At 24.8% G+C, this 26,788-nt stretch overlaps 1 protein-coding gene across 1 annotated transcript; it reads left to right on the forward strand.

Annotated features, from left to right (window-relative positions):
• Positions 1 to 5,486: 5,486 nt before the first annotated feature.
• Positions 5,487 to 20,120, forward strand: LOC145849645 (ubiquitin-conjugating enzyme E2 S-like). The gene is made up of 8 exons (XM_082954646.1): positions 5,487 to 5,533; positions 12,829 to 12,865; positions 13,124 to 13,271; positions 14,292 to 14,368; positions 14,848 to 14,961; positions 15,532 to 15,679; positions 18,554 to 18,600; positions 18,895 to 20,120. The coding sequence occupies exons 2-8, from the start codon at positions 12,857 to 12,859 to the stop codon at positions 18,988 to 18,990; spliced, it is 639 nt and encodes a 212-aa protein (XP_082810772.1). The 5' UTR covers positions 5,487 to 5,533; positions 12,829 to 12,856; the 3' UTR covers positions 18,991 to 20,120.
• Positions 20,121 to 26,788: the final 6,668 nt, after the last annotated feature.

A 26,788-nucleotide genomic window follows, 5' to 3' on the forward strand; every position in this document is an offset into this window, starting at 1 on the left:
TCAAGTTAAACTATTAAATAAAATATAAATTACCTTTTTAGCACAAAATACTTATAAAAGAAAATTCGTAAAAATATTTCAGCGTATTACTTTTTACTTTCTTTAAAGAAGTTGTAACCTATAATTCAAGTATTCACACGTTTGTTATTAGTGTTGTTTGTCTTCTTTTAAAAGTTAATTTAATGTTATATTTATTTTTTAGTTCTCGTGTTACTAAACAAGATCCATAATACATTATTAAACACAAAATTAAGTTAAATTTCGTTTAGTTTTATTTTCTTTCATTTTTACTTTCGTTTAACTAATTGTTTTATTACTAAAGATTTAAATATTTAAATGATAAAAAAAACTATGTGTAATAGCTCGTAAGAAACTTTATAAGCATGTGGTGTACGACTCGATAACCGAAAGGTTCCTTTGTACACCAGGTCCTTAGACCAAACTTTTTGGGCGCTTTTTTTTATCGTTCAATAAACAAAATGAAAATTTAGTCATATTAAAAAGTCTCTCACATATACCTCCTACCCTACAAAATGGGCCTAATCTTTTAAGAAATTAGACATATAACTGTGCTAGAGATTTATGTCCATTATTACTGCTTTGTATAAAAAAATTATTTGAAAGAAAAAAAAATTGTATTTTTTTACCATAACTATTTTTTTTAATTATTTTTGTACAACTTATTTTTTATTTTATTGATGTTAATATGCGTTTAGTTATCCAAAATTTAAGAATATAATTTTAGTTAGGTTTAGATAACTTTTATTTAGTACATTTTTGTCTGTTATCTCTTTAAGTTTTTTATTATCTAGTCAAACTTAAAGTCTATAGTTCTTTTAAATTTAATAAAACTATCAGTTAACTTGTTGTTTGTGAATGTGTAAAACATCGCTTAGAAGTTTGTTGTTATTATTTTAGGTAAGGTTTTGAATGTATTGAAGCTACTTTGCTTTATATTACTGTCATAAAATTTTAAATAAAGCGGTCAGATATATCAAATAAAGGCGAAAACACTTCTTGTCTTGAACAACAGAAGTGATTAATCAAGATTCTACCTAAGATTTTATTTCTAGTTGGAACTATAACTATATATTTTAACAAGAATTAAGCAGTTTTTAATATGATTATTCTTTTCATTTAGAGAGTTTATATTAATATCACCAAGTATACAAACAGAATAATCTAGAATTGTTATGACATAAATTGTATTAAATGACAGAATTTGAGTCGTTGTTCTTCCTTTAAAGACATACTAATCCTATTTTATACAATGTTTAACTTGTTAACTTACTTTTTATTCAAAGTATCATGTTTTAAATAGTTCATTTGATGTTCTATTCTTACTTTAAACAACATAGAACTTTGGTTATATTAGCTTGATTTTTACAAGACTTTTTTAAGCTAAATAAGTGATATTTAAAAGTTTATTTCAGCTGATTACTCAAATAATTTTTACAAAATATCCGTACATTTCAAATATTTGTTATTATTTGTAAAAAAAACTGTTTAAAAACTAGTCTATTTTCTACTTAGTGTAAATAAAATCTTGTTGGTTGTAAGAACATTTTTAATTAAAAACTTATATAAGTCTTTAATATATTTGTGTAATTTTTCTATTGTCAATTTCTTTTTACATCAAAAACATTTCTACTTGCAACAAGATTTGATATCTTACCAATTTAACAGTTTAAAAATTCAATATAAATAATTAGTTTATTAAATAAAGTACTATCAAACAGGTTTATACACAGTTTTAAACATTTGTTAGTTTGAATTTTTAAAGAAAATATAAAAAGCAAGGTCAATTTAGTTGAATATTTTTCTAATTTGTTAATAAACAATCAGCTGCTAATTGAGCAATAATAATTTGCTATAAGTTTTAAAATTATATCTTTTTTAAACACTCTTTACAGGTGTATATTAAGTTTTAACAAACGTTTAGTAAGAGCAATTCACTTTCATTTCTAACTCTTTTACAACAATTTTGTTTCTAACTTTTGAAGTTCTATTTTTTTTTTAGTTTAATATTAATTTTCAGTAGTAAGTGTGATCTTAATCAGGGGTAGGAAAACTGTAGGCCGCGGGCCAATAGCGGCAATCAAAGTTAAAATATGCGGTCCGCGAGGTAATTTTAAACCTAAAAACTTTTATTTTTTATAAATAAAAAAAATTGTTGTAACATTTGCAATCAAGTTCTTAATATTGTAATTATTGTTTACTACTGTTCTATTATTGCTTATGTAATTATATTTTATGTTTAAAGTGATAGTTTTATATCAATTACTACAGTAATTTTTAGATAACTGCGGTCCGCAAAAACTTTTTTGTATATAATGAAAATATGTTTTCTAGGAAAATCGGTCCGCAACTTATAAAAGGCTGCTACCCCTGAATTAAACTAATAGTTGAATTAGGTTAAAATATGTTCATTTAGAAACGTAAAAACCAGAAAACGAAAAGTTTTAAATGATTGGAATTTAGAAAACATATTTAAGAATTATCGACTTCCATTTAGAGCAGCATTCTAATCTAAATCTTTTGTTTTTCTATTACAAATGTAGCAATTAAAAGTTTACTTAAAACAAAACTAAAACTACAATCAACTCATATTTTGTTTTTTTTCCTCTGTACTCAGTTATTTCTAACAAAAGTGCTTCATAAACAACATTTTATTACTGTAGTTTTTAGACTAGTGTATATAAGATTTTTTGAATGAACGTTATGTTATTTTTGCTTTAGTTCGTAAACTTAAAACTATCGAGCTTTAAAAACTATAAACTTTTTAATTTTTTTAAGGTCAATTTGATAGTATCGTTTTTTTTAATCTTGGAAACCTTTTTTTGATTTAGTTTTTGGTTCAGATTCGTACTTTTATAACAAGGAATAGAATATTGTTTAGTTTCAAAAATATTCAGTATAAAGGTTTTGTTTTATAATTGTTTAAAACATTATAAATTAAGAAATGTTCAAGAAAAATATAATGAATCGGAACCTATTTAAAACGTTTCAAAATAATGTATTATTCTATATTTTTAACGCTTCTGTTTTCAAAATTCTAATCAAACTTAGTTTTAAACTACTAATAGGTTACACACAATTAATACCTATTTACACATAGCTACAGACTATTTTATTTTTAGAATGAACAAAAAAACATTTTAAAGAACATAAAATTAGGGATTGGTCTTTGCTAATTAAATATGTTTAGTTTCCATATACCGACATTTCTCTTCTTAATTTTCTTTTAATTAGGTGAGTTTAGCGCGGGTCAACCTGTTTGGATAATATTTTGGATTTGATTTTTATACATACTTGCCACCATCCTAAAAGTTCTACACATGAAAAAGTAAAATATTCACACTTCGTAGAGTTTTAACAAACATTTTTTAAATTTATATTTTTTGTTTAATAGGGTTAAACTAAATTTACTGGATGTGTCAACAAATATTACTATATTTTGTTTTTTTATGACAACCTGTTATTTGGCAACTTATTTATTAATAATACTCTCTGACTTATATGTAAACATTGTAATTTTGTAACTAAATACGCTCCCTGACTTTTTTTCTAACGTTATAGACTTTTGTTATTTTTGAGTTTTTGAGTTTAATCAGTCATACAAAATGTTAATACTGTTAAACATTCAGTTTTCCTTGGTAGTATGTTTGCACCCATTCGTGTTTTAGTATGTTTTATGCTTAGCAGAACAAATTTCTTTCAAATAATTTTAATTTTGTTTCTAACCTTATAAGCTCTGTTTTTTAATTTAGTATTTTAATTTTATTTTCTTTTAGATATTAAACTTTTTTTCAATTTTATTGAAATCTAAGAACTTTAAAAAACATCGCTAAGAATACTCAAGGACGATTATTTAAAAAGCAAGATTAAAGCACATTTCATTTTTAGCAAAATGGTGCATTTCCATTTTTTATTTTATACTTTTTTCAAGTAAGTCATTGCAATATTTAAATAATCTTACATTTTAATTTTAAAACTTTTAGTAAGTTCATCGAATGGGCTTTATTTTTAATTGTTTTTTTTCTTTATATAATACATTAAGAAGTGATAGTATTTTTAGTTAAAGTCAGTACAAAAGTAAAAGTAAATGTGATTTGAGATATGTAACTTTATTTAAAGTGAAATGTTAAATAAAGCAAAGGATTTTTTTGTAAATTATAACATTAAAAGCTATATTGTCTTGTTAAACACTAGTAATAAGGAAACCATGTCATGGTCTTTTCTTTTGATAAAAAGAAGTAGCTTTTTACAGATAAAAGCGTAAGTTAGGTATTAGTAACTGACCTGGCAAAGAATAAACTATGCTTTTTAGTTAGTGTGAAAAGATCAAAAAGCGGGTAAGCGTAAGGGTGGCCTTTACACGGTTTCAAAATTCAACTGAAAAAAATGGAAAATTCAACTGAAAAAAAAACCTTAACAACTTTTAAAAGCTACAACTTGCTTTAAATATTTTTTCTAATACTTTTAAAAACCTGTATACAAATAATAATGTTTGCTAAACTAAAACAATAGGTTACTTTACTACTTTAACAATCCAGAACTAATAATACGTGTAATACTAAGCAAATGCCAACTGTATTGTTTGTTATTTTCATATACTATAAACATAATGTAATATTTTATGCTTACGTTTTAATTCTTATATACACAAATTTCAGTTGCACTGTTTGTTATTTTCCTTAAATATATAAAACAGTATTTGTTCAGTATTAACTCTAAACATGTATTTGTTAGTTAATGTTTCATTTCAGTAAGTGTGAAATTTTTTCTATAAAAACTTACACATAACTTTTTTATACATTTTAAATAATAAAAATGCATTTTTAGTAAAGATTATCAATAAAAAACACCTATTTAAGCGGAAGATTAAAATTTATAATTTATTAAACGACAAAAAAAAGACGCTCAAAATATTTGGTCTTAGGACCTGGTGCACGGAGTGACTTTTGGTTATCGAGTCGCACACAACGGAATAACGGATACCTTTATTACATCTTGTCTAGTACAATTTACAGTACATACAGTGACTGTATGTACTGTAAGTTGTACTAGACAAGATGTTAAAAGGTATCTGTGGTGTGTATCACAGTGCATCACTGTATTACAGTATGTCATAAAGACAAAATTAATATATATATAGTTTATTGAACGACTAAAAGATTATAGTTTATATTATAAATTGTACTTCTGACACCCATTTTAAAAGTTATCTTGTTTTTATTGAATTTTTGACCAACTATTTTTAAAGAAAACATTTTTTTTAATAAAACTGTTTTAAGAAACTATATAGTTGTATTCTTAAAATTATTTGAAATAGTTAGTTTGAACAAGTGTTAAAATTATAGTCTCTGCTAAACTGGGCGAAGTTTATATTTGCTTGATTTATGTTTTTCAGTTGTAGAAGGGGAATTACAAGTATTTGAATTAATATTACAAGGCGGAATCTAAACAAGTATGTATGGAATCAAAAGTCAAAGTAGCTGACCAATGGAACTTGAAACAATCAATTAAACTTGTTAATTAAGAGATTTGTTTCTATAAATTCAAATGATATATTAAGTATTGTTTTTCATTCAATGTTTATTGTATTAAATATGTTCCAAACTCATTAAATAAAACTTATTATTTGTCCAGTGTAGCAGATTGCTGTAATAGTAACATTATTCATTCAACCTTTTAAAAATGTTTGAGTAACTTAACAAGATTAAGAAATTATTCAGAAAGTCTAGTATAACCTTAATTTTAAATCTACTAGAATAGTGCTAATAGACTTAATGTAAACACTGTTAACTTAAAAACAAATTACTTTAATTTCTTAAGACATTGGGAAGTTCAACATTAAAAACAAACATTGACCTTTATTTGAAAGCTTTGTAATTACCTAGTATGATGTGTACCAATATCAAGCTGAAATTATATTATATTTGATGTCTTTTTTAACCACAATTTTAGGCTAAAAATTTATATTTATAAATACATGTATAAAATTAAACTTAATTTAATATTAAATCTTTAACATTTAGTAACTTTTATTTTACAATGTAAATACACAGGGTTGCCACTTTACCTGGAATCCTGGAAAAACCAGGAATTTGACAATTTAGGCTAAAATTACCTGGAAAAACCTGGAATTTGAAAAATTTTGAAAAATCCTGGAAAAACCTGGAATTTTGATCAAAAACCTGGAATTTTCAATAATGTTAACATTTTCAGTTGTAAAATTTTGATTTGACATTAAAAATCTGTCATATGAACAAGATTTTTTGTCATCATCAAAATTTTTTTTTATTAAAAAACACATTTTAAGTAACTTTACTGTATCTTTTCAATATTTTTATACTATTTAACATAGTTTCTTAAATAGAAATTAACTTAAAACTAAAAATAGACCCAAAAATATGTACTTTTAAAAACCTGGAAGAAATTTGGAAAACCTGGAAAAAAATTTGAAAAAACGAGTGGCAACCCTGAATACAGTATTGTAAAATAAAAATGATGTAATATTTTAATTTATAATAAACAAGTTTAATTAGTACTATGTGTTTATATAGATTCTTTAAAACAAAATGTCTTTTTATAGATTAAACATATTAGGCTTAAAACATTGATTTTTAGCCTAAGTTATGGTTTTAAAGAAATCAAATACACTATAATTTCAGCTTGATATTAGTGCAACATCATCCTAAGTAATTACCAAAAGCTTCAAGTTAACATTATAATAAAATAATTTTAAATACTATAAAATTTTTCAATGTCTTCTAAGATATAGTTAGTTTTGTAAAAAATTACGTATGCCAAACCTATTGCAGAAAAAAAAAAGTTTGTTAATTTTCATGAAATTTGAAAAGTTTTGAAACCCTGTCTCTAGCAGGGTTGCCCAGAAAACCTGGAATTTAACAATTAAGGCAAAAATAACCTGAAAAACCTTGAATTAAGAAAATTTGAAAAAAACTTCAAAATTTACTAAAATATATGAAAGATCTAGAATTTTAAACAGTTTTTACATCAGGGTTGCCACTTTACCTCAAAACCTAACCTGGAAAAACCTGGTATTTGACAATTTAGGTAAAAATAATTTGGAAAAACCTGGAATTTCAAAAATTTTGAAAAAACCTAGAAAAATCTGGAATTTTGATCAAAAACCTGGAGTTTTTAATAGTTTTTACATTTTCAGTAGCAAAATTTCAATTTGAGACAAAATATCTATCATATAAATAAGACTTTTTTGTCATCATCAATTTTTTTTTTGTTTTTAAACATATTTAAAGTAACTTACAGTATCTTTTCATTGTTTTTATACTATTTAACACAGTTTCTTATATAGAAATTAGCTTGAAACTAAAAATAGACCCAAAAATGTGTACTTTTAAAAACCTGGAAGAAACTTGAAAAACCTGGAAAAAAAATTTTAAAAAGAGTGGCAACCCTGTTACATGTAAAATGATTAATTTTTATATGAAACAAAAACGTATCATATACTTTTTTTTCTAAGCATTAAAATTATTTTTTACCTTAAATATTTTTCAAGTAATATTAAATATGTTTTGAATATTTTTATACTATTTAAGACAGTTGTTTACCTTAAATTTAAATTGATACTAAAAATTGACAAAAAAACTTCCACCTTTAAAAACCTGGAAAAATGTCAGAAAGCTTTTGGAAACCCTGCTCTAGCCAATTTAACTCATGTATATAGCAAGTGTTCCTTGCAATATCTATAATTACTTGTAGGAATTGGTAGATTTTTTTCAATTATGTGACTATAAACATGCTTTTTGTTGTATATAATTTTTTTGTCCTTTTTTTACAACATGGTTGTATCTTTTTAATGCGAGTGACTTCTAACTAGCTTGAGTCAGCCTAAAATTATTAGAATACTTTAAAAAAGTCCTCAAGCAAAGTTATAATACATATATACTAATAAGCATTGCACACAAAAAATATTTTAGGTAAAAGTTTGTGTTTAAATAATTTTTGCCAAAACAACTTGGAATTTCAAACAGAATCACTAAAAACTTAAAATTTTGAATTATTTCACATAAAAAGTAATAAAATTTTGATTGCATCAAAAAATCTATCATAAAGGTATAACAATTTTATGTAGCACTAAAAGTTTTTTGTTTTAAAATCACAACTAATTTGCTTCATGTATCTTTTCAATGCTGTTATACTTTTAAGACTATTCTTTACCTTAAATTTTACTTAGTATTAAATATAGAGCAAAAAACTTGTTCTCTAAAAACCTGCACAAAATTTAGTAAAACTAGAGAAATTTTTTTGAAAACTTTTGGCAACCCTGATAATTACTCTTGCTCTATTTTTAAAAGTTGTTTCAAGGTTAAAATAACATTTAACTATAAAAACAAATGAACTATTAGACATTTACTTCTATTAAGGGCATAGGGGGTGAAACAAAGTTTATAAAAATTTTATATAAAAAATAAACAAAAAAAAAAGTTTTTTTTTTGTCGTAAATTTTTTTTTTCTTTTTTAAATTTATTCTGACAGAATTTTCTAAATGTTGCAAGGAACATTTCCTTAAAATTTGAGGTAGTTATCTCAAAAAACGTAGGATGAGATAGATTTCTAGTTATTTGCAGTTTTAGTTTGTGCCTCCCATAAGAAACCTATTGTTGCCTCCAACTTTGACTGCTTATATCTTAAAAATTATTTTGAATTTTTTAAATCTGTAAAAGCATTTTATAGCTTTGTAAAAACTATATAAAATAAGATCAAATTGTGAAAAAAGTGTTTAACCCCCCCTATGCCTTAATAAAAGTAGTAAAAATTAATTTATTTGTTGTGCTATTATATCAGTGATTCATTGTCTATTGTTTTTTAGTATGCTTGAAACCATTGTTATTCGGCTTAAATATAGTTATACTTCATTTTTTAAATAGTAAGAGCAAAAGTATAAATATTTTTTTCTTACTTTTTTTTACAAATAGACTAATGAAATTACATTTGTTTTATATAAGTAGAGTTGGCACACAGCAGAAAATTTTTCCCAATTTTTACAATCAACACTGTAAAATAGAATGAAATAGTAGAACACAAGTTATATAAAACATAAAAGTCAGAATACCTAAAATAAAATCAATTTAAATTCATTCAAATCTTTCAAAAAACTTGCCTGAATTTCTCAAATAAAAGCCAATTAGCCTTAGTCAGTCTGAGTTATTTAACTTTAAACTAGCCTGAGATTTTCAAAAAATTCAAATTAGCCTGAGTGTGTGGCAATTCTGGATATTGTCAGGGTTACCACTTTCATGCTGACTCTTGTTTTTTTGAGAGAGACTTAGGCTAGCTTCTTGTCCTAATGATGTAGGAATGCAATAAACCACACACTCAAGCTACTTAAAAAAAATTAAAAACTTCCAAGCCAATGCTGGCTGGTTAAGTTTAAAAAAAAAACTTAAGCTATTGTATCTTAGTTTTAATTTGAATTTAGGTTAGTTCTATTTTTGAAGTTTTGAAATTTTATAGTCATTTTGAGTTCTACCATTTCTATTTGTTTATTTTAAATTCTTTGTTTTAATTATAAGGTACTTTCTGCCTTGTGACTAGGTTTACTTAAATATGATAGAAGTATACTTGAAAAACCTAAAAAACCTCTAATTGATAATTTAAGCAAAAAAAACTTATTCTGAGAATTGTTGAAAAAAGCCTGGATTTTTAAATAATTTTCCATATAAATTGTTAAAAATTTTATCAGGTACAAAAAATTTATGCTATAAAATTAAGGCCATAGGGGGGCAAACCGTGTTTTATACAAGTTGATCTTATTTTATAGAGTTTTTTTCTAAGCTTCAAGATGCTTTTTATTGTTTTAAAAAATTCAAATTATTTTTTGAGATATGACCAGTCAAAGTCCGGCCGCATAATAGGTTCACTATGGAAAGGGAAAACTAAAACAGCGAAAAAAGACTATTTCATTTAAAATCTATCTCCTCCTACATTTTTTAAGCAATCTTCTTCAAACTTTTACAGTCTAATCTTTATACAATGACAAAAAAACGTTACTTTAGAATTGAAAAAAAAATTATAAAATTTTTTTTTTTGAAATAAAAACACTTTTTTTTTTAATTTTTGTGATAAATTTTTTTTATTTTTTTAAATTATAAAAATTCTAAAGTAACGTTTTTTCCTTTTAATATAAGGAACGTTTCCTGAAAATTTGAAGAAGATTGCTTGAAAAATGAAGGAGGAGATAGATTTTTAGTGAATTTTAAAATTTCCGAGAAAATTGACCCCAAAAAATTTGCGGTCCATACGTTTATATTGGAAAATTTTAACAAAAAATTAAATATCTCAAAAGTTTAATGATATTTTTGAATTCTATAAAAACTGGCTTGTAGTTAGTACTTGAAGCTTTCATATAAAAGCCAAAGTTAATTTTTGTAAAAAAGAATGTTGGACCCCCCCCCCCTATGGCCTTAAATTTCTTTGTATCATTTTGAATTTTATTTGTTATAAAACTCATTTAAATTAACATTACAGTGTATTTCCAATAATTTTTACTGTTTAAGACAGTTTTTTACCTTATAAACTTAATTTTATACTTAGCAGACCAAAAAACTTGCAATTCAAAAAACCTGGAAAAAAGTTCAACCCTGATAAGTGTTTATAAATAAACCAAAGCCAGAATTTTGTAAAACTGATATCACTGATAAAAATGTTTGCAAAGTAGATAAATTAGTTAAGATATATTTAGTATAAAAAATACTTTTTTATGGATTAGTTGTCTTTTAGTTGAATGTCATATTAAACCTTGCTTATATGAAATCCTAAAAAAGAATAATAATTATCATTAGAGTGCTTATAAAAAAGTGATTTTTTAGTTTTCAGCTCAAAAAAATATATTTGGCAAATGCCACAGAAACATCTTGTGCAAAATTTTAGATTATTTTGGTGCTAGCAAATTTTGATTATCTAAAACCTACCTGTATGATATCTAATCAGTGCACTGAGGCATTTCTTGATTTTATGTAATTATTTATCACTTTTTGTAAACTTACTTGAATTTTCTTAATTTCAAAAAATCCTCCATGAAATTTATTTTAAATTGTTTCGAATTCTGCACAATGTGTTTTTGTGATAATTGCCACTTTGTAAAACAATTTCTAGCTAAAAACTCAAAAAGTCACATTTTTTTGGGTCTCATACAGTTTGCATTGATGTTGTTGTCAGAAAATCAAAATTTGCTAGCATGAAAGTTTCTTCAAAACATATAAAATTTTGCACGGGTTGTTTTTGTTAAATTTGCCACATTAAGGGCATAGAAGGGTCCACCTTGATTTTTCAAGTTGATCTTAGTTTATAGAGTTTGATCTGAACTATCAGGCATTTTTAACTGCTTGGAAAAATTCAAAGTAATTTTTGAGATATGAGCGATCAAAGTTGGTGACCTCAATAGGTTCCTAATAGAAGGCGCAAACTAAAAATGCAAAAACAAAATTTCATTAAAAATCTATCTCCTCCTTTATTTTTTAAGCAATCTTCTTCAAATTTTCACAGAAAGTGTATTATTAAATTTGAAAAAGATTGTAATTAGGAATTTTTATAATTTTGAAAAATAAAATTTTAATTAAAAAAACCACTTTTTTTCTTTTTTTTTTTTTTTAATCTAAAATTTTTATTTTTTAATGTTTATAAAGTTCTAATATTCAAGTCTTTTAAATTATAAAAGGAACGTTCCCTGAAAGTTTAAGATCTCTAGCTCAAAAATGGAGGAGAAGATAGATTTTTAAGTTATTTATTAAATTTCTGAGAAAATTGATCTCAAATAACTTGCAGTACATATGTTTGTATTGGAAACTTTTTATAAAAATTACATTATCTTAAAACATAAATAAGATTTTTAAATTCTATAAAAATGGCTTGTAGTTTGTACTTTCATATAAGATCCAATGTTATTAAAAAAATCTTGGACCCCCTATGCCCTTAAAAAAAATTTGAGCTGAAATCTCAAAAGTAACCTTGTTTATAAGCATCCTAATTATCATGCATATATTTAAACATATGGTCAGAGTTGCCACACCCTCAAGTTATTTAGAAATTTTTCAAAATCTCAGAATATTTAGATTTTTTTAACTGAGTCAAACTCAGGATAGTTTTGTTTTTTATAAAGTATAAGGATAATCTTGAGCTTTTTAAAAATCTCAGGTCAAATATTTTCTTTATTTTAAATAAGATTTAATTTATTTATTTTAGATATTTTGTTATTTCATAACCGATTTTGTTGAAGAACTTTATTTTTATTAATTTTGAAAAGTTATAAAAAAGTTCTTAAGGAATTTAAAAAACTCAGGTTGAATAAGGGCAGTTTTTAGTAACTCACAACAGTTTATTTTGACAGTGGAAGTAGGTATGTTTATACCTCATTTATTGTCCAGTGAAATATATATTTTATTACACTAAAATATCTTATGTGTATTGGCTTGTAGATGATTGTGCCAAAGCTGAAAAATTGTTTTTTGAGGAGTTTTAGTTAACTGCTAATTTTTTGCCTCAAAAAGTGGTGACCTTTATGTCACATAGTTCTATTTACATACTCTTTAATAAATTAAATGATAATTTTTATATGTACTTAATGAAGTCAAATTTAATCAACATAATTTTTTCATTAAATCAAATCATTTCAGGAACTATAATGAAATTTCCAAAGTTTTTTTTAGCTTAATACAGTGTAATAGTATTTTTAAACAAGTAGAAATTATTTTTTAATGTTGTAAAATGGTTGCTAATTGAAAATTGATCTAGTTTCTGAATTGCTAAAAATTAGAAACTTATTTTTCTCTCATTTTTCAGATTCTTTAAAGTGTTGCAAAAGCTAATCATGTCTATGGTAAGTATTTATTTCTAAAATAGAAAAATAGTTAACAATTAAAGAGAAATTTTTCCTTGACTTTTACATAACTCTTTACAATTCTTTCTTTAATACAAAAAGCTTTGTTTGCTGAATAATTTATATATGGTAATAATATTTTTGATCTTTTTTGAAGTTGAAATCTAAATGGTTTTCTGACAATCAAACCTATAGTTAATATTAAAAATTTCTAGTTTATTTTTTTAACTATTCCCAACACACTTATCTCTTTAACAGAATGAGAATCAGGAAAATCTACCTCCTCATGTGGTAAGAAAAGTTTGTAGTGAGTTTAAATCACTGATGAAGGAGCCAATTGATGGTATTGAAGTTCAAATTGACGAAAAGAACATCTCCCAGATGATTGCCAACATTCAAGGACCCCGTTGGTTTTTAAAGTTATTGTTAAAATAAATTAAATGAACAAATCAGGCAGTTTACTATTTTAAAAATTTTGTATTTGACTACTACGCACATAGTTATAGTTCTTTCATAACCACTGTACTAAAAAGACTTGATAAGTTACATTGACTTCTAATTATTTTAAATTTTGTGCTCAGTAGATGACAAAAGAAGTTCTAAGCACGTTAAATTGTTTAGTTGACAATAAGATAACTACATTTCACTTTTTAATTATATGTTGAGGTATACTATTTGCTTAATTCTTAAATGTTTTAACTGTTTATCAAAAATATTGCTCACAGTATTATACTATACAGTACAAGTGTAGAGCTACATATTTAAAAGAAATTTGGTTTCAGAAACTTAAACAAAAAACCTGAAATCGTAGAAAATCTTAGAATTTGACAATTTAGGCAAAAATAAAACCTGGAATTTAAGGAATTTTATTAAAAAAAACTTGGAAACCTGGAATTTCGAATAAAAATTACTCACAAACCTAAAATTTCAACAATTTTACATGTAAAGTAACAAAATTTTGATAAGATACAACAAATCTATCATATTTTTTTTTGTATTAATAAGAAAAAATTCATTAAAAACACATGTAAAGTAGCTTTACAGTACCTTTATAATGTTGTTATACTATTTAGGACAGTTTTTTTTTAATTAAGTATAATTTTATAACAAAAAAAGACCAAAAAACTTATTTTTTTTTTACCTGGAAAAAAATTACAAAAAACATTTGGTTACCCTGTATTTTAGGAATTTTTTATTTCTTATATTAAGTTGTAAGTTATAAAAAGTTCAGTATATCTAAGTAGTTAAAAACTTATATAGTAACTATTTTTGTTTAAAAAAATATGTTTTAGAACTTTTTCGAGAATGTTTCATTCCATAACGAAGTACAGTATTTTTATTTAATCAGTTCAAGCATAATTATTTCCCAAAAATCAAGAAATCATTAGTTTGTTTGAAAATTTTTAAGTTTTTTATTCTTTTTTAGAAGGAACTCCTTTTGCTGGAGGATTTTTCAAAATAAAGATTGTGCTCACCAAAGAATTTCCTCAGCAACCTCCTAAGGTAAAGTATGATTTATATATGCATGTAGCTAACGTAAAAAATAAAAATAATGTAGTTTTCTTTAGCACAATATTTAAGTAAGTTTAATTAACTAAAGTAACTACTAATTAAAGTATGTTTATATGTTATTTATTTTTTTATAACTTAGTATCTTGATCCACTTATACTGTCAATATAAAATTAGTTGGTATGGAAAAACTGTTAACAAACTTTTTAGGTTAAAGTAAAGTATTGCAGTGTTATTATTCATGTAGTGTAAAAGTTTACATAATTTTTCAAACAGAGCAAATATTTGCTTTTATAAATGTAGCTTGTCAAAATAAGTTCAAAAATTGCTAACAAACAAAGACCTAACTGTTAACTATAGTCTAGTTAGAAAAATATAAGCTTCAAACACATTAAAACCAAGTTTACAATTTATTTTTTAAAGAGTTTTAGTAAAGTAAATGGCATGTAACCTTTATATTTTTTCCATATAGGGTTTCTTCCTGACAAAAATATTCCACCCAAATGTTGGACCTTCAGGTGAAATTTGTGTTAACACTCTCAAGCAAGATTGGAATTCAAAGATGGGAATAAAAAATGTTTTGCTGGTTTGTTTACTAATGTTGTATGTAATAAATGCTAAGATAATTAATAAAATTAGAATTTTTAACATAGTTTTATTATAATGTACTTAAGAAAAAAACTTAGAGCTTGAATTTACCAATTATTACAGGGATTAAGTTTTTTGTGCAATAGTAATTAAAAACTAAATATTAACTAAATAAAAAACTGTTATTTTATAGCTTTTGATATTTAAAGGTTATAGTTTGTTTAATTTTATATAAAAGCTTAAATTAATTATGTCTATAAAATGGTTTTTAAAATACCAATATTTTGATTGTCTCAGAAACTTTTTGAGTTTGGAACTTAAGCTGATTATATGTGTTTAAATTTAATTAAATTAAAAGATTTTAATTAAATTTATCAGTAGCATGTAAGTATTTTAGAACCTAATCATTTATGTTAAAAAAACTCTATCTAATTAAAATATTTTAACGATGTTAAATTAGATGTTGTTCTAATATTTTGTATTTCTTTCTAATCATACTCAATTTAGAAACCAGGACAAAGTTAACAAAAAATAATGTTTATATTGAATAAAATGTATAAATTTTCAGACAATCAGGTGTTTGCTCATCCATCCAAACCCTGAATCAGCATTAAATGAAGAAGCAGGTAGAATGTTGCAAGAAGATTATTCAAGGTATTCCACAAGAGCTAGGTTGATGACTGAAATTCATGCGACACCTAGTCCTTTACAACAAGGTCAACAAAAAATTTTTAGTACAATTCAAAAAAAAAAAATTAGATGTAATCAAGCCTATAACAAACATGTTATATTTATTTTTTAATATTAGCAAGTTATAACTGTTGAAAAATATTGGCTTGGCCTTTAAAGTATGTGTTATAGTTGTTTAAAAAATAATATAAATGTGATAAGCATAAAAAAATAAAAGAAATCTAGTAAGTTAGAGAAAAATGCTAACCTACAATTTTGTTGTGATAGTAAAGCTTTTCTGACAATAATTAAATTGATAACTCATACATTTATTAGGTAAAAGGCTAAGGCAAAAATTAAATTCCCAAATAGTTTAATAAAAAACTTCTATGTTATCAAAAGATAACCATTCGTTAAAGATAATTGAAAGTTAAGTTGAATTTGATAAACATAGAAAATTCTAAATAAATTAGTTCTATATTAAATAAAAAGGCTATCCAGTAAAAAACTTGTTTGTTCAATAAAAATTGTATGTAAAGTTATCAAAATTTATGAATTTGTAATGTTTTACACTAAAAACCAAAACAAACTAGTGTACCTATAACAAAAACTTAATTTGACTTATTTATTCATTAATAACGAATTGTAAGAAATTTTTATTTTAACAATCTTCGTCAATTGTAAACAATATATATTAACTTAAGGTTACCCATAGTTTAGAATGACGTCTTCAAATTTATTCGAACCATTTTGTTCATATAAGCATAGGCAGGTCTTAATAATTTTTAAGGCATCTCCATAGTAAGACCTAAACAAAATTTAAAGTTTTAAATACACTTTTTTTTGTTATGTCAAAAAAAGTTATTGAAACAACCATCAAAAGTAAACCTGTTCACTAAAGAAAACTTTTAACAGTTTATGTTTGGGAAAGTTATTTTCCTTATCCTTGCTTTTTGTTTTCTACTTTAAGCTACTCCAATGCATCGCAAAATTAAAAAAACGTCATTTAAATTTTTAAGCAAATCAACATACTAACAATTGATATAATTAACTTGGTTCTAAACTTGAACTTCAAACTATACTAATAATACAATTAAAATAGCAATTTTGATAAAATAAAAATGTTAAGAGCTTTATTGCACAAAAAAATAAACACTTAACTTTCTTGGTAACTAACAAAAATAAAGTGATGTTTCTAAGTCTTAAGGTTTCTGGTTTTATTCTAAGGTTTTATTTCTATATACGTGAATTTAAAAAACCTATTTAGGTTTCCTTCTGAATAACAATTTTTCTATAAGTTTTTGCTTTAAAACGTTTTTGTTGTATTTCAATTTAAACTGTTTTTGTACTTTTAAACTATCGATCTACCGGATCCATAAAATTAGTATCTTGCAATATCCGCATCCGGGTCTTATTTTTAAATTAGTATTAGGCCGGGTTTTATTTCAGCTGGATCCTATGTAACTTTCAAAGTTTTCTCTTAATAACGAATGTAAGTTTCAAAACTACTCTCAGATACGCCTGAGACTTTTTTTGCTCTTCATTATGAACTCTGGTACATCTAGTGTAATCTTCAAAATATATCCGTAATATCTAGTATAAGTTTCAAAACTACCCTTAAATACTCCTAAGAACGGGAACAGGTCACTTTTGCACGAGAGTAAAAAAATTTAAAATAAAGAGAGAATTTTGTTATAAAAAGAAAAACAAGATAAAAAATATAAAAAGATCAATTAATAAAAATATAAAAAATGTTTTTGGCCGAGGGTACGGGTTAGTGGTAACAGTGATAATAATAATAAAATAGAAAAAATTACAAAAAAGAAAAAAAAAACTACTGACCGAGGGTAAGGGATAAAAGTGATGGAAAAAAAAAAATCCTAATAAAAATTATCAAAAAAAAAAACAGGAACAAAAATTAGATTTTTTTTTTTTAATTACCAACCGAATGTAAGGGTTTGGGGTAGTGGTGAAAGTAATTAAAAAAAAATCAATTTGTGCAAAGTTGATTTTTACAAGTTGATCTTATTTTATAGAGTTTTATCCGAGCTATCAGACATTTTTAACCGTTTGAAAAAATTCAAAGTATTTTTTGAGATATGAGCAGTCAAAGTCGGTGACCTCAAAAGGTTCCTAATGGAAGGCGCAAACTAAAAACGCGAAAAAAGACCTTTTCACTAAAAACCTATCTCCTTTTTCATTTTTTAAGCAATCTTCTTCAAATTTTCACAGAAAGTGTATTATTAGATTTTAAAAAGATTGAATGCAGGAATTTTTTTGATTTTGAAAAAAAAAATATTAAAAAAAAAAACCACTTTTTTTTTTTTGTTTTTTTTGTCTAAAATTTTTATTTTTAGTGTTTTTAAAGGTCCAACTTTAAAAGTCTTTTAGACTATAAAAAGAACGTTTCCTGAAAATTTGAGGTCTCTATCTCAAAAAATAAAGGAGAAGATAGGTTTTTAGTGATTTTTAAATTTCCGAGAAAATTGACCTCAAAAAACTTTCGGTCCATACGGTTGTATCGGAAACTTTTTATAAAAATTACAATATCTCAAAAGTTAAATAATATTTTTTAATTCTATAAAAACTGGCTTGTAGTTTGTACTTTAAGCTTTCATATAAGATCTAATGTTATTCTTAGTAAAAAAAATGTCGGACCCTCCCCCCTATGCCCTTAATAGACTGATAACAGTTATTTTTTCTCAAAAATTTAATCAGCAAACAAAGTTTCGCTCAAAGAGCTTGTTGGTGCATTCAATGAATAATTCTTATTAAAAAAAAAGTACTTCTATTGGTAGATAGCTGTTCTTTACAAAAATAAATAAGCAACAACACACAAACTAGCTTTAAAATTTATAGTTTTTATGATATTAGCTATTTAAATTAAGATGTATATTTTTGTTAAATTTTAACTTACACAGGAGGACCTTCCACTTCTGCAATGGCAGATTCCAATTCAAAAAATCAAGTATGTTTTTTATTACATAGTTTGATCTTCAGTTAATTAAATTAGATTAGAATTTTCAACTACAAAGTGTTGTGTTTAATTTATATATAAGTAAAGTTGTTTAATTTTAAAATTTCTTGTATCTATTTTAAATATAAATAAAAAAATGTATTGAAAGTTAATTTTTTTTTTTTTAAATTTTACAAAATTTTTTTTTTTAAACTTCATTTTTAGTAAAATTTCAAAATTATGCCACTATCTCTTGCATAATGTATAGCCAGAATGTTGTAATTTTTTGTGAAATAATAATTTCAGGGACCATCAACTTCTAAGCAAGCCAAGATAACCTCTTCCATTCACAAAACAGAAAAAAAGAAGAAAGATAAAAAAAGAAATTTAAAGCGATTGTAAAAATACAACAACTTATTATAAGTTGACTATTTTTGAGAGACACCCTGGAGAAATAACAGTTTTTTGTTTTTTACTGATAATAAGACTTATTCTATTTTACAGGTAAGACAAAAAGAATTTAATAAAGTTAAGTCTATAGAAACTTTAGGGTGTCTTTTGAAAAGAATATTTAAATTTGAAAAGTTTTGGCACAGTTAGTAATAACTCTCTATTGAATTTCAGGCTGAAGATTGTACATTAATTTCAGAATAATTGAACTTAAATTTGAGCTGTTAATGCTAAACTTGAAAAAATTCTTATACAGAACCGCTCTTTTTAGTTTTATATCTGTAGCAAACAGTCTGTTATAAAGTTAAAAGCTAAAGTAATGCTAAAAATTATTTTTCTCGGGGTACAATTTGATTTAAAGTTTTATTCAAAACTGTGCAAAAAAAATTTCAAATATTAAATTGCGTCTAATAGTTTAGAAAAGTATTAATTTATTTTGTTTGAATTCTGAAAACTTTCCCTTTTTTATTTTTTGCTCAGTTTGTTTTTATAGTCAGGAGTATTGTTCATTGATAATTTGGGATTTTACTTTATTAAGTCTCATAGTAAATTAACAAAAAAATAGTTAGCATTTTTTGTTTGAAAATTAAATTTAATGCTATTTACATTTATAGCCGTCAATTAAAGTGATTTTTACATCTCTAAAACACTTTAAATTTTCCACACACTTTCTATCATAAACTACCTTTAAATCTTGTATTAATTACTGACTCATGATTTCGTCTTGCTACTTTTTGTATTACAAAAATGATTAATACTTGATTTAAATAGTATGTAACTAGTTAATAAGCTAAAATAGTTATAATTTGTTTTGTAGTACAAACTAAGTAAACTTGTATATTCAATTAAAAATTCTTAGCAAAAGTTTCTCTGACCTGAATTGTCTATACAAAATTATTTCCAGAACTAAAGATTTTTTATTTATGTCTAATTGTACAAGCATAGTTACCAATAAAGGTTCCTGGTAATTTCTAAAACTTGATTGTTAGTAGTTTTATATATGCTTTTTAATGAAATAAGTTTGCGTTTTTACTGGCTACGAAGTAATATCTTTAAATTAGTATGGTTCAAGAGCAGATATACTTACATGGTTTGATTCTTTTTTAATAAATAACTTAGTGTAAAGTTTTTTGATGTATCAATATAGGAAGAAATTCTAAATATTTTCAAAATATCAATAAATAAATAATTTTGTAATAAAAAGGTTGTTGTTTAACTTAAAACTATGCTAATATATGTTACTTAATAAAACTAAAAATGGGTATCATAATTAAAAGATTTACAAACAAGTATCAACATAAGTGTTTTTTTATTGATTGATTACATTTTAATACTTAACTGAGACTTATCAAGTTACTCAATTAAGTATAATTTATTATTGAACTTGTTAACATAAAAGCTTTTTTTTTAACTAGTTATGTTGACTGTAAAATTTAACTGTTATCATTAAAAATAAACTTTAACCTATAAAAAGTTTTTTACTAACAGTAATAATAATTTAGAAGTATGCCACCTAGTGAAAAAATATAGTAGCTCATACATCTTGCTTTATTTACCATCAAGTGGTAAATCACAATAAAATAACTGTTACCAAATAATTTCTATAACTAGTAATAAGTAAAGTTCCTAAATATTTACCCATAATACTAGAGATATTGTGATTTTAAACTATTGATAAATTTAATTTTACATCCAATTTAAATAAAGAGGATATCGTGAAATTAAATAAATATTTGTGAGTTTAAATATAATACAAACTTATATTTTATTGATATAAATTAGCTAACTAACTTTTTATTAGGCTAAAGAACCTGCTTTATAAGATTTTTATTAAAAAATTTCACAGCCTGTGACATTGTTACTATTATCAAGGATTTTTTTCACTTTCTATTATATAACCTTAATATAAAACGTTTGAATTAGTGCAAGTTGTCAAAAAGTTATGATCACTTAATTAAAATGAACTCAAAGACTTTATAATTAGGTCTCCGGAAAAAAAATCAATCTAAAACTTACTGTTTTATTTTTAGATTTGTCAATTTTGAATACGATACGTAGAACATTAGTTTGATGAATTTATCTTTCATTGAAAATAAAAGTCAAACTACTAGTGACCAAAAGTACGATTTATATAAAAATTATCTGATGAAAGTAATTTTAAAACAAGCAATTTTAAAAGCTTCAATTCCTTTAATAGTTTTAAAATCGTTCAAAAGAATTAACCGATTGGTAACTTTTTTAATTCTAAACACTAATTTTTAATAGTATTATTTTTTGGTTAAAAATTTATTATTGAAACAGAAGGAATTTTAATAATTTGTTTAGATTGTTTTTTATACTATGCCATATTAAACTCCAAAATTAAAACTTGAGCAACTAACGTAGGAGATAAACGAAAGAAAAGAACAAAAACATAATAATAACTGGTAGACGCATAAATGTTTAAAAAGGTAAAATCACAAAACGTAAGTTTTTCTTACACTTAAAAAGAAACGAAAACTTAGTATGTAAAGATAGCATAGCACTTAAAATTGGATGTATTCAAAAAGTACGAGGAAACTTATAATAGATTTGATCGAAACAACTTCTAGTTTAATCAATTAAAGGGACATTAAAAGGATTCAATAAGGTTTAGAAGCTATAAGTGTAAAAAAATAGACTTTGATAAAACGAGTTGATATGTTTTTAGGAGAACTGAAACAAATAGTTACTAACAGTAACTAAACAACAACACTAAATAAATGGGATAAAGTAAAATTATTTCGAGTGCTTTATTAAAGGTTATCAGAGGGAAATAACTCTTTAGGGGCGAAAAAGTAAATGGGTAATTATCTAGTAACGAGGAAATATTTAATGAAGCTTTTTGTCAAGTGGGCGATTGTAAACAAAATTAGGAAACAATAAAATAAAAAAGTAGCAAAGTATTTCTAATATTTTTAAAGTAATATGCTGTATTTATGGCTTCTAAACTTTAAAAAATCTATGCACATTATACTCGTTTTGTAAAAGGTTTCACACGTAATGATTAATTTAAGTCCTTATCATTCAAATAATAAATTTTAGTGATTATTTTTTAAGCTGGAAAACATATTTAAAAAAGTAAATTTAACAGTTTTAGAACATAACACAAAATGATATATTGATAAACCAAATAATCTAAAAAAGTATATTTTAACCAATCTAAAAGTTTTTAGATTAAAATTCTTTTATTTGGTTAACAATAGCAAAGTTGCTGTAAATAACGGGTCGGCAAACAGAAGCCTGCGAAGAACAAAAAAAAGCGCTCAAAAAATTTAGTTTAAGGACCTGGTGTACGAAAAAACCTTCGGTTATCGAGTTATACACCAGGATGCAGTTTAGTGTCGTGTCCAAGACAGGCTTTAATTTCTTTAGCTTAAAATCCTCTAAAGGTTGTTTAAGCAAATTTGGTCTGTCATTTGTAAAAGTATTACGACTCTGTTTTTAGACAATAGAAAAATAAACAAATCTTAAGTTCTGCTTTAAAAAATGAAGCCTACATAAGTATTTTTACATCGTTAAAAACTAAGTTTTGATAAAGTTTAAAAAGAAAGTTAACTTTAAGTTCAAAATTACTTATACAAGTCATCAAGTACTTGATTCAAGAAATAAATATAAATTTTTTTTTAAGAGTAGTTTGAACGCTTTAGACACAAAATTTTATAACGTACTTAACTGTATTATAAACATAGACAGTTTTTAAAGTAGTGTAGTCCTAAATGGCCTGAGGTAGGAACTACCTTTAATTGGGGGAAGTCCCCTTTTTTTGTGGTTTTTACTGAATTTACCTTACTCATTAGGTTTAACTTAGTAATTAATAAGTATGTAATAAACTTAATATATATAATTTCTTTAATGAAGTGAGTTTATTGAAAACGTGGTGTTAATGTGAAAATTAGGAAGTAGAGATAATAAAGCAGCCAATTTATCAGTAGAATAAAACTGCAAATATAAACACAACAAGTAAACACCAAATTCTACAAACTAAAATGTCTTAATAATGTTCTTAAAGTGTCTTAATGACACAATCTTAAGCACAAAATAGGTCTTACTAAAAAACTACTACTAAAAATCGTGCTTCATGCACAACGATGGCTAAACTAAGCACAATAAAATACAATCATGCAAATAGACATCAAGATCTTATAAAATAATAAAACAGTTCTTATAATCAGTTAATGTACATCTCGCACGGTCTTATGGCCTAACTGAGCACATTACAATACAGTTATACAAATAAAGATAAAGTTCTTATAAAATGACAATCATAACAAAGTTCTTAAATTCAATCAGTGTCTTAAGTTCTTAAAATTAGTGTGCTTTTTGCACGATCTTATGGCTAACTGAGCCAAAAACAAAAACCGCGAACAACATATCGAACTGCGCGTAGTGCGCAAGCTAGGGCCTAATGAGCATTATCACAAACATTTTTAAAGTTTTATAGTGTAATTTGATATAAAATCGTCTAACGCCCCCTGGCGGTCATTTAAAATACAACAAAATGCATATTTTGTTACAGTAGTAGTGTCAATAAACATTTCAAATAATTTTTTTTTTGATGGGTCTTCAGATCAAACTTGTAATACAACTATTCTGATCATTTTTATTTAAGTTACTTAACGAATAAGTGAGAATCAAAATCAACTTTATTTTTTTTTTTTGTACTTGTAATTTATTTTATTGTTGTGTATTTTGTGCCTAATTAACCTTTTTAAACACAAAACATTAAGCCTATTCAGACTGATAGCTAATTGCTATTATTGATATTAATGATATGTTCTAAATACTAAAGACTAGTTTTTCAACTTGGGGCGGCAAAGCTTCACATGACATGCTGAAAAACTTAGGACAACTTGGTAAATATGCATGTTGCTTAATTTAAAGAAAAAAACTCCTAATTTAACTGCTGTTTTTTACTAGAATAAAAAAAAATTAAAATTATAGTACAAGTTTTTTTTTCGTTTTTGTTCGTTAAGTTTTAAATGCTAGTTTACGAGCACCAATGATGAAAATCAAGTAAGGATCATATACCAAATTACGTTGTGCATTATGTATTTGCAAAAAAGTTACTTAATTTTTGGCTACTTAAAATACTTATACTTTAATAACAATTATTATTTGATTATAGTGTTTAGCTAGAATGGAAATCATATTTTCGACTAAATCAGCTATTTTTTCGGCAAATTAAAATAAAAAAACTAAGCATTCGTGTCTTAATAGTTTAGTTAGAATATAAAAGTAAAGATAACTGTTACTTCTAATTTATTCCCATAACTATAATATTTAAAAACAAAATAAAACTCGTAAAAGTAATAGTTTTGACTTTTAACAACACATCACCTTTTTTTTTTTTTTAAATCAGCTCTTTATCATAATGTATGGTTTAGTTCAATCTGACTCTCATAGGTACAAAACTCACAATCAATAAGATAATGAGATTTTTGAAAAAAATAATCATATGTTAAATAAATTTTGAAATAAAGTTAGGAAAAAATAAGCTTTACTTTTATAAACAGCATAAAAAGATTAAGTATTTTTTGCAAAATCTAAAACTAACATTAATAACTATTCAAATTTAAACCATCTAGTTTTGTAAGAGTATTTTGGTTCTTGAAATTATAACGTTGACATCTACAATCTCAACAGCTGTTTGATCCTAGTAAAAACCTGTTAAAAACTCTATAGTTATCAGTAGCCTTAATACAACTTTAAAATATCTACTTTTTTCTTTAAATTTATATACAAAAAAACACCCACATAAAATTTGTTTGTCTAAACTATATTACAAGAAAGGTATGGAAATATTAAGGTAGACTTTAGTATTTTGAACTGTATTGATAACAATTTTATAATTTTTGGTTTTTAAACTAGTTTAACTTTTTTCTTTAGCTTTTTGCCAAGAAAACTTTAGTTGTATTTTATAAAAACGTTTGCTTTTGTTTCAATAAAGATACTTATAACAATGCAAATAACTGGTGAAAAAACTGACTATCAAAGAGTTAACTGCTCACTTAACACTAAAACATGACACACAAAACATAAAATCTTTTTTCAAATAAAAAAGACACGTTTTAAACTTAAATAAGTTTTTGTAAAGTTGGTGAGGCCCTACACTTGCATCCAGTTAATACTTAAAATTTGGGAGCCGATAATTTCTAACCCGCTATCATTTCTAACCCGTTCACTTCTAACCCGATCACTTCTAACCCGATCATTTCTAACCCGATCATTTCTAACCTGATCACTTCTAACCTGATCATTTCTAACCCATTCACTTCTAACCCGATCACTTCTAACCCGATCATTTCTAACCCGATCATTTCTAACCTGATCACTTCTAACCTGATCATTTCTAACCCGATCACTTCTAACCCGATCACTTCTAACCCAATTATTTCTAACTCGATTACTTCTAACCCGATCACTTCTAACTCGATTACTTCTAACCCGATCAGTTCTAACCTGATCATTTCTAACCCGATCACTTCTAACCCGATCACTTCTAACGCGATATTTTCAAACAAGATCATTTCTAACCCAATCACTTCTAACCCAATTTAGCCCAATCATTTCTAACCCGATCATTTCTAACCCGATAATTTCTAACCCGATCACTTCTAACCTGATAATTTCTAACCCATTTTACTTGTTTATTTTATTTTTTAATCTAGATTTCATTCAAAAACAAACTAGTCTTAATAAAATTGTTTAAGTATTTTATTATTAGTTTCTAAAAAACATTATGATTTTAATGTGTTACGTAAAAAACATTGTTAGTATAAACTTCAATTTTAGTATTAGCTTAACATAGGTTCAATTTACTTTAATCACCTTATTTTTTGACATTTGGTTCTACACATAATTTTTTTTTTTCATTATTTCATATTTTTCATTTATTTCAATTTACTTTAACAGACGTTTTTCGTTAATGATTAATACAATTTAAATTGTTTATTTTACAATATTTTGAATTATTCTTTGTAGGATTTTAAAGTAAGCACTTATAACTATATTTAAGTTGGATCTTATAATATATTCACGTGACTATAATAATTTTGTCATAAGTAAATTTAAAACATTTAACCTTTACAATTGTAATATTCAGATACAAGACCTTTATATTACGGTCTAAAAACTACGATGTAAGTCTGTTTTAAATGTTGTATTATTGCTGACTAGTGTAAAAACGTTTTATAGTAGATTAGTTTTAAGTTTCACTTTAAACTTTAATAAATTGTTATACAACTTGCATTGGCCTATTAATATAATGGAATTCAAACAAACACTAGGAGAAATTAAATACTTTTGTTATATTAAGTAAAAAAGCCCGATTTCAGGTATAACCTAGAAATTAAAACAGTTATGTCATATAACAAACCGCAAAAGTATTTTACGTCGATTGAACGTCTTGATTTCACATCATTAATAAATTCCTACTTAGTCTCAGAGCAAAAAAAATCACTAACATAACAATCAAACAGACATGTTTATTTGTATAACAAGTCCGAGGTTAATCAAATCTCGCCGAGGTAATCTTCATTAAAACCTTCACTTAAATAAATATAATAAAAAAATGCTTTAATTAAGACTTAAATTAGTACTTTAGTTGACAAAAAATTCTTCAAAATTTACTTTGTTATGAACAGCTGAATTAACGTAAGTAAAAACGAAATAAACACTGATAAAATATTTTTAAATTGAATAACAAATTAATTATAATTAAATTAACTAT

The sequence above is a fragment of the Thalia democratica genome, chromosome 2 (assembly GCF_965202585.1).
Source record: "Thalia democratica chromosome 2, ktThaDemo2.hap1.1, whole genome shotgun sequence".
Classification (NCBI taxonomy): Eukaryota; Metazoa; Chordata; class Thaliacea; order Salpida; family Salpidae; genus Thalia; species Thalia democratica.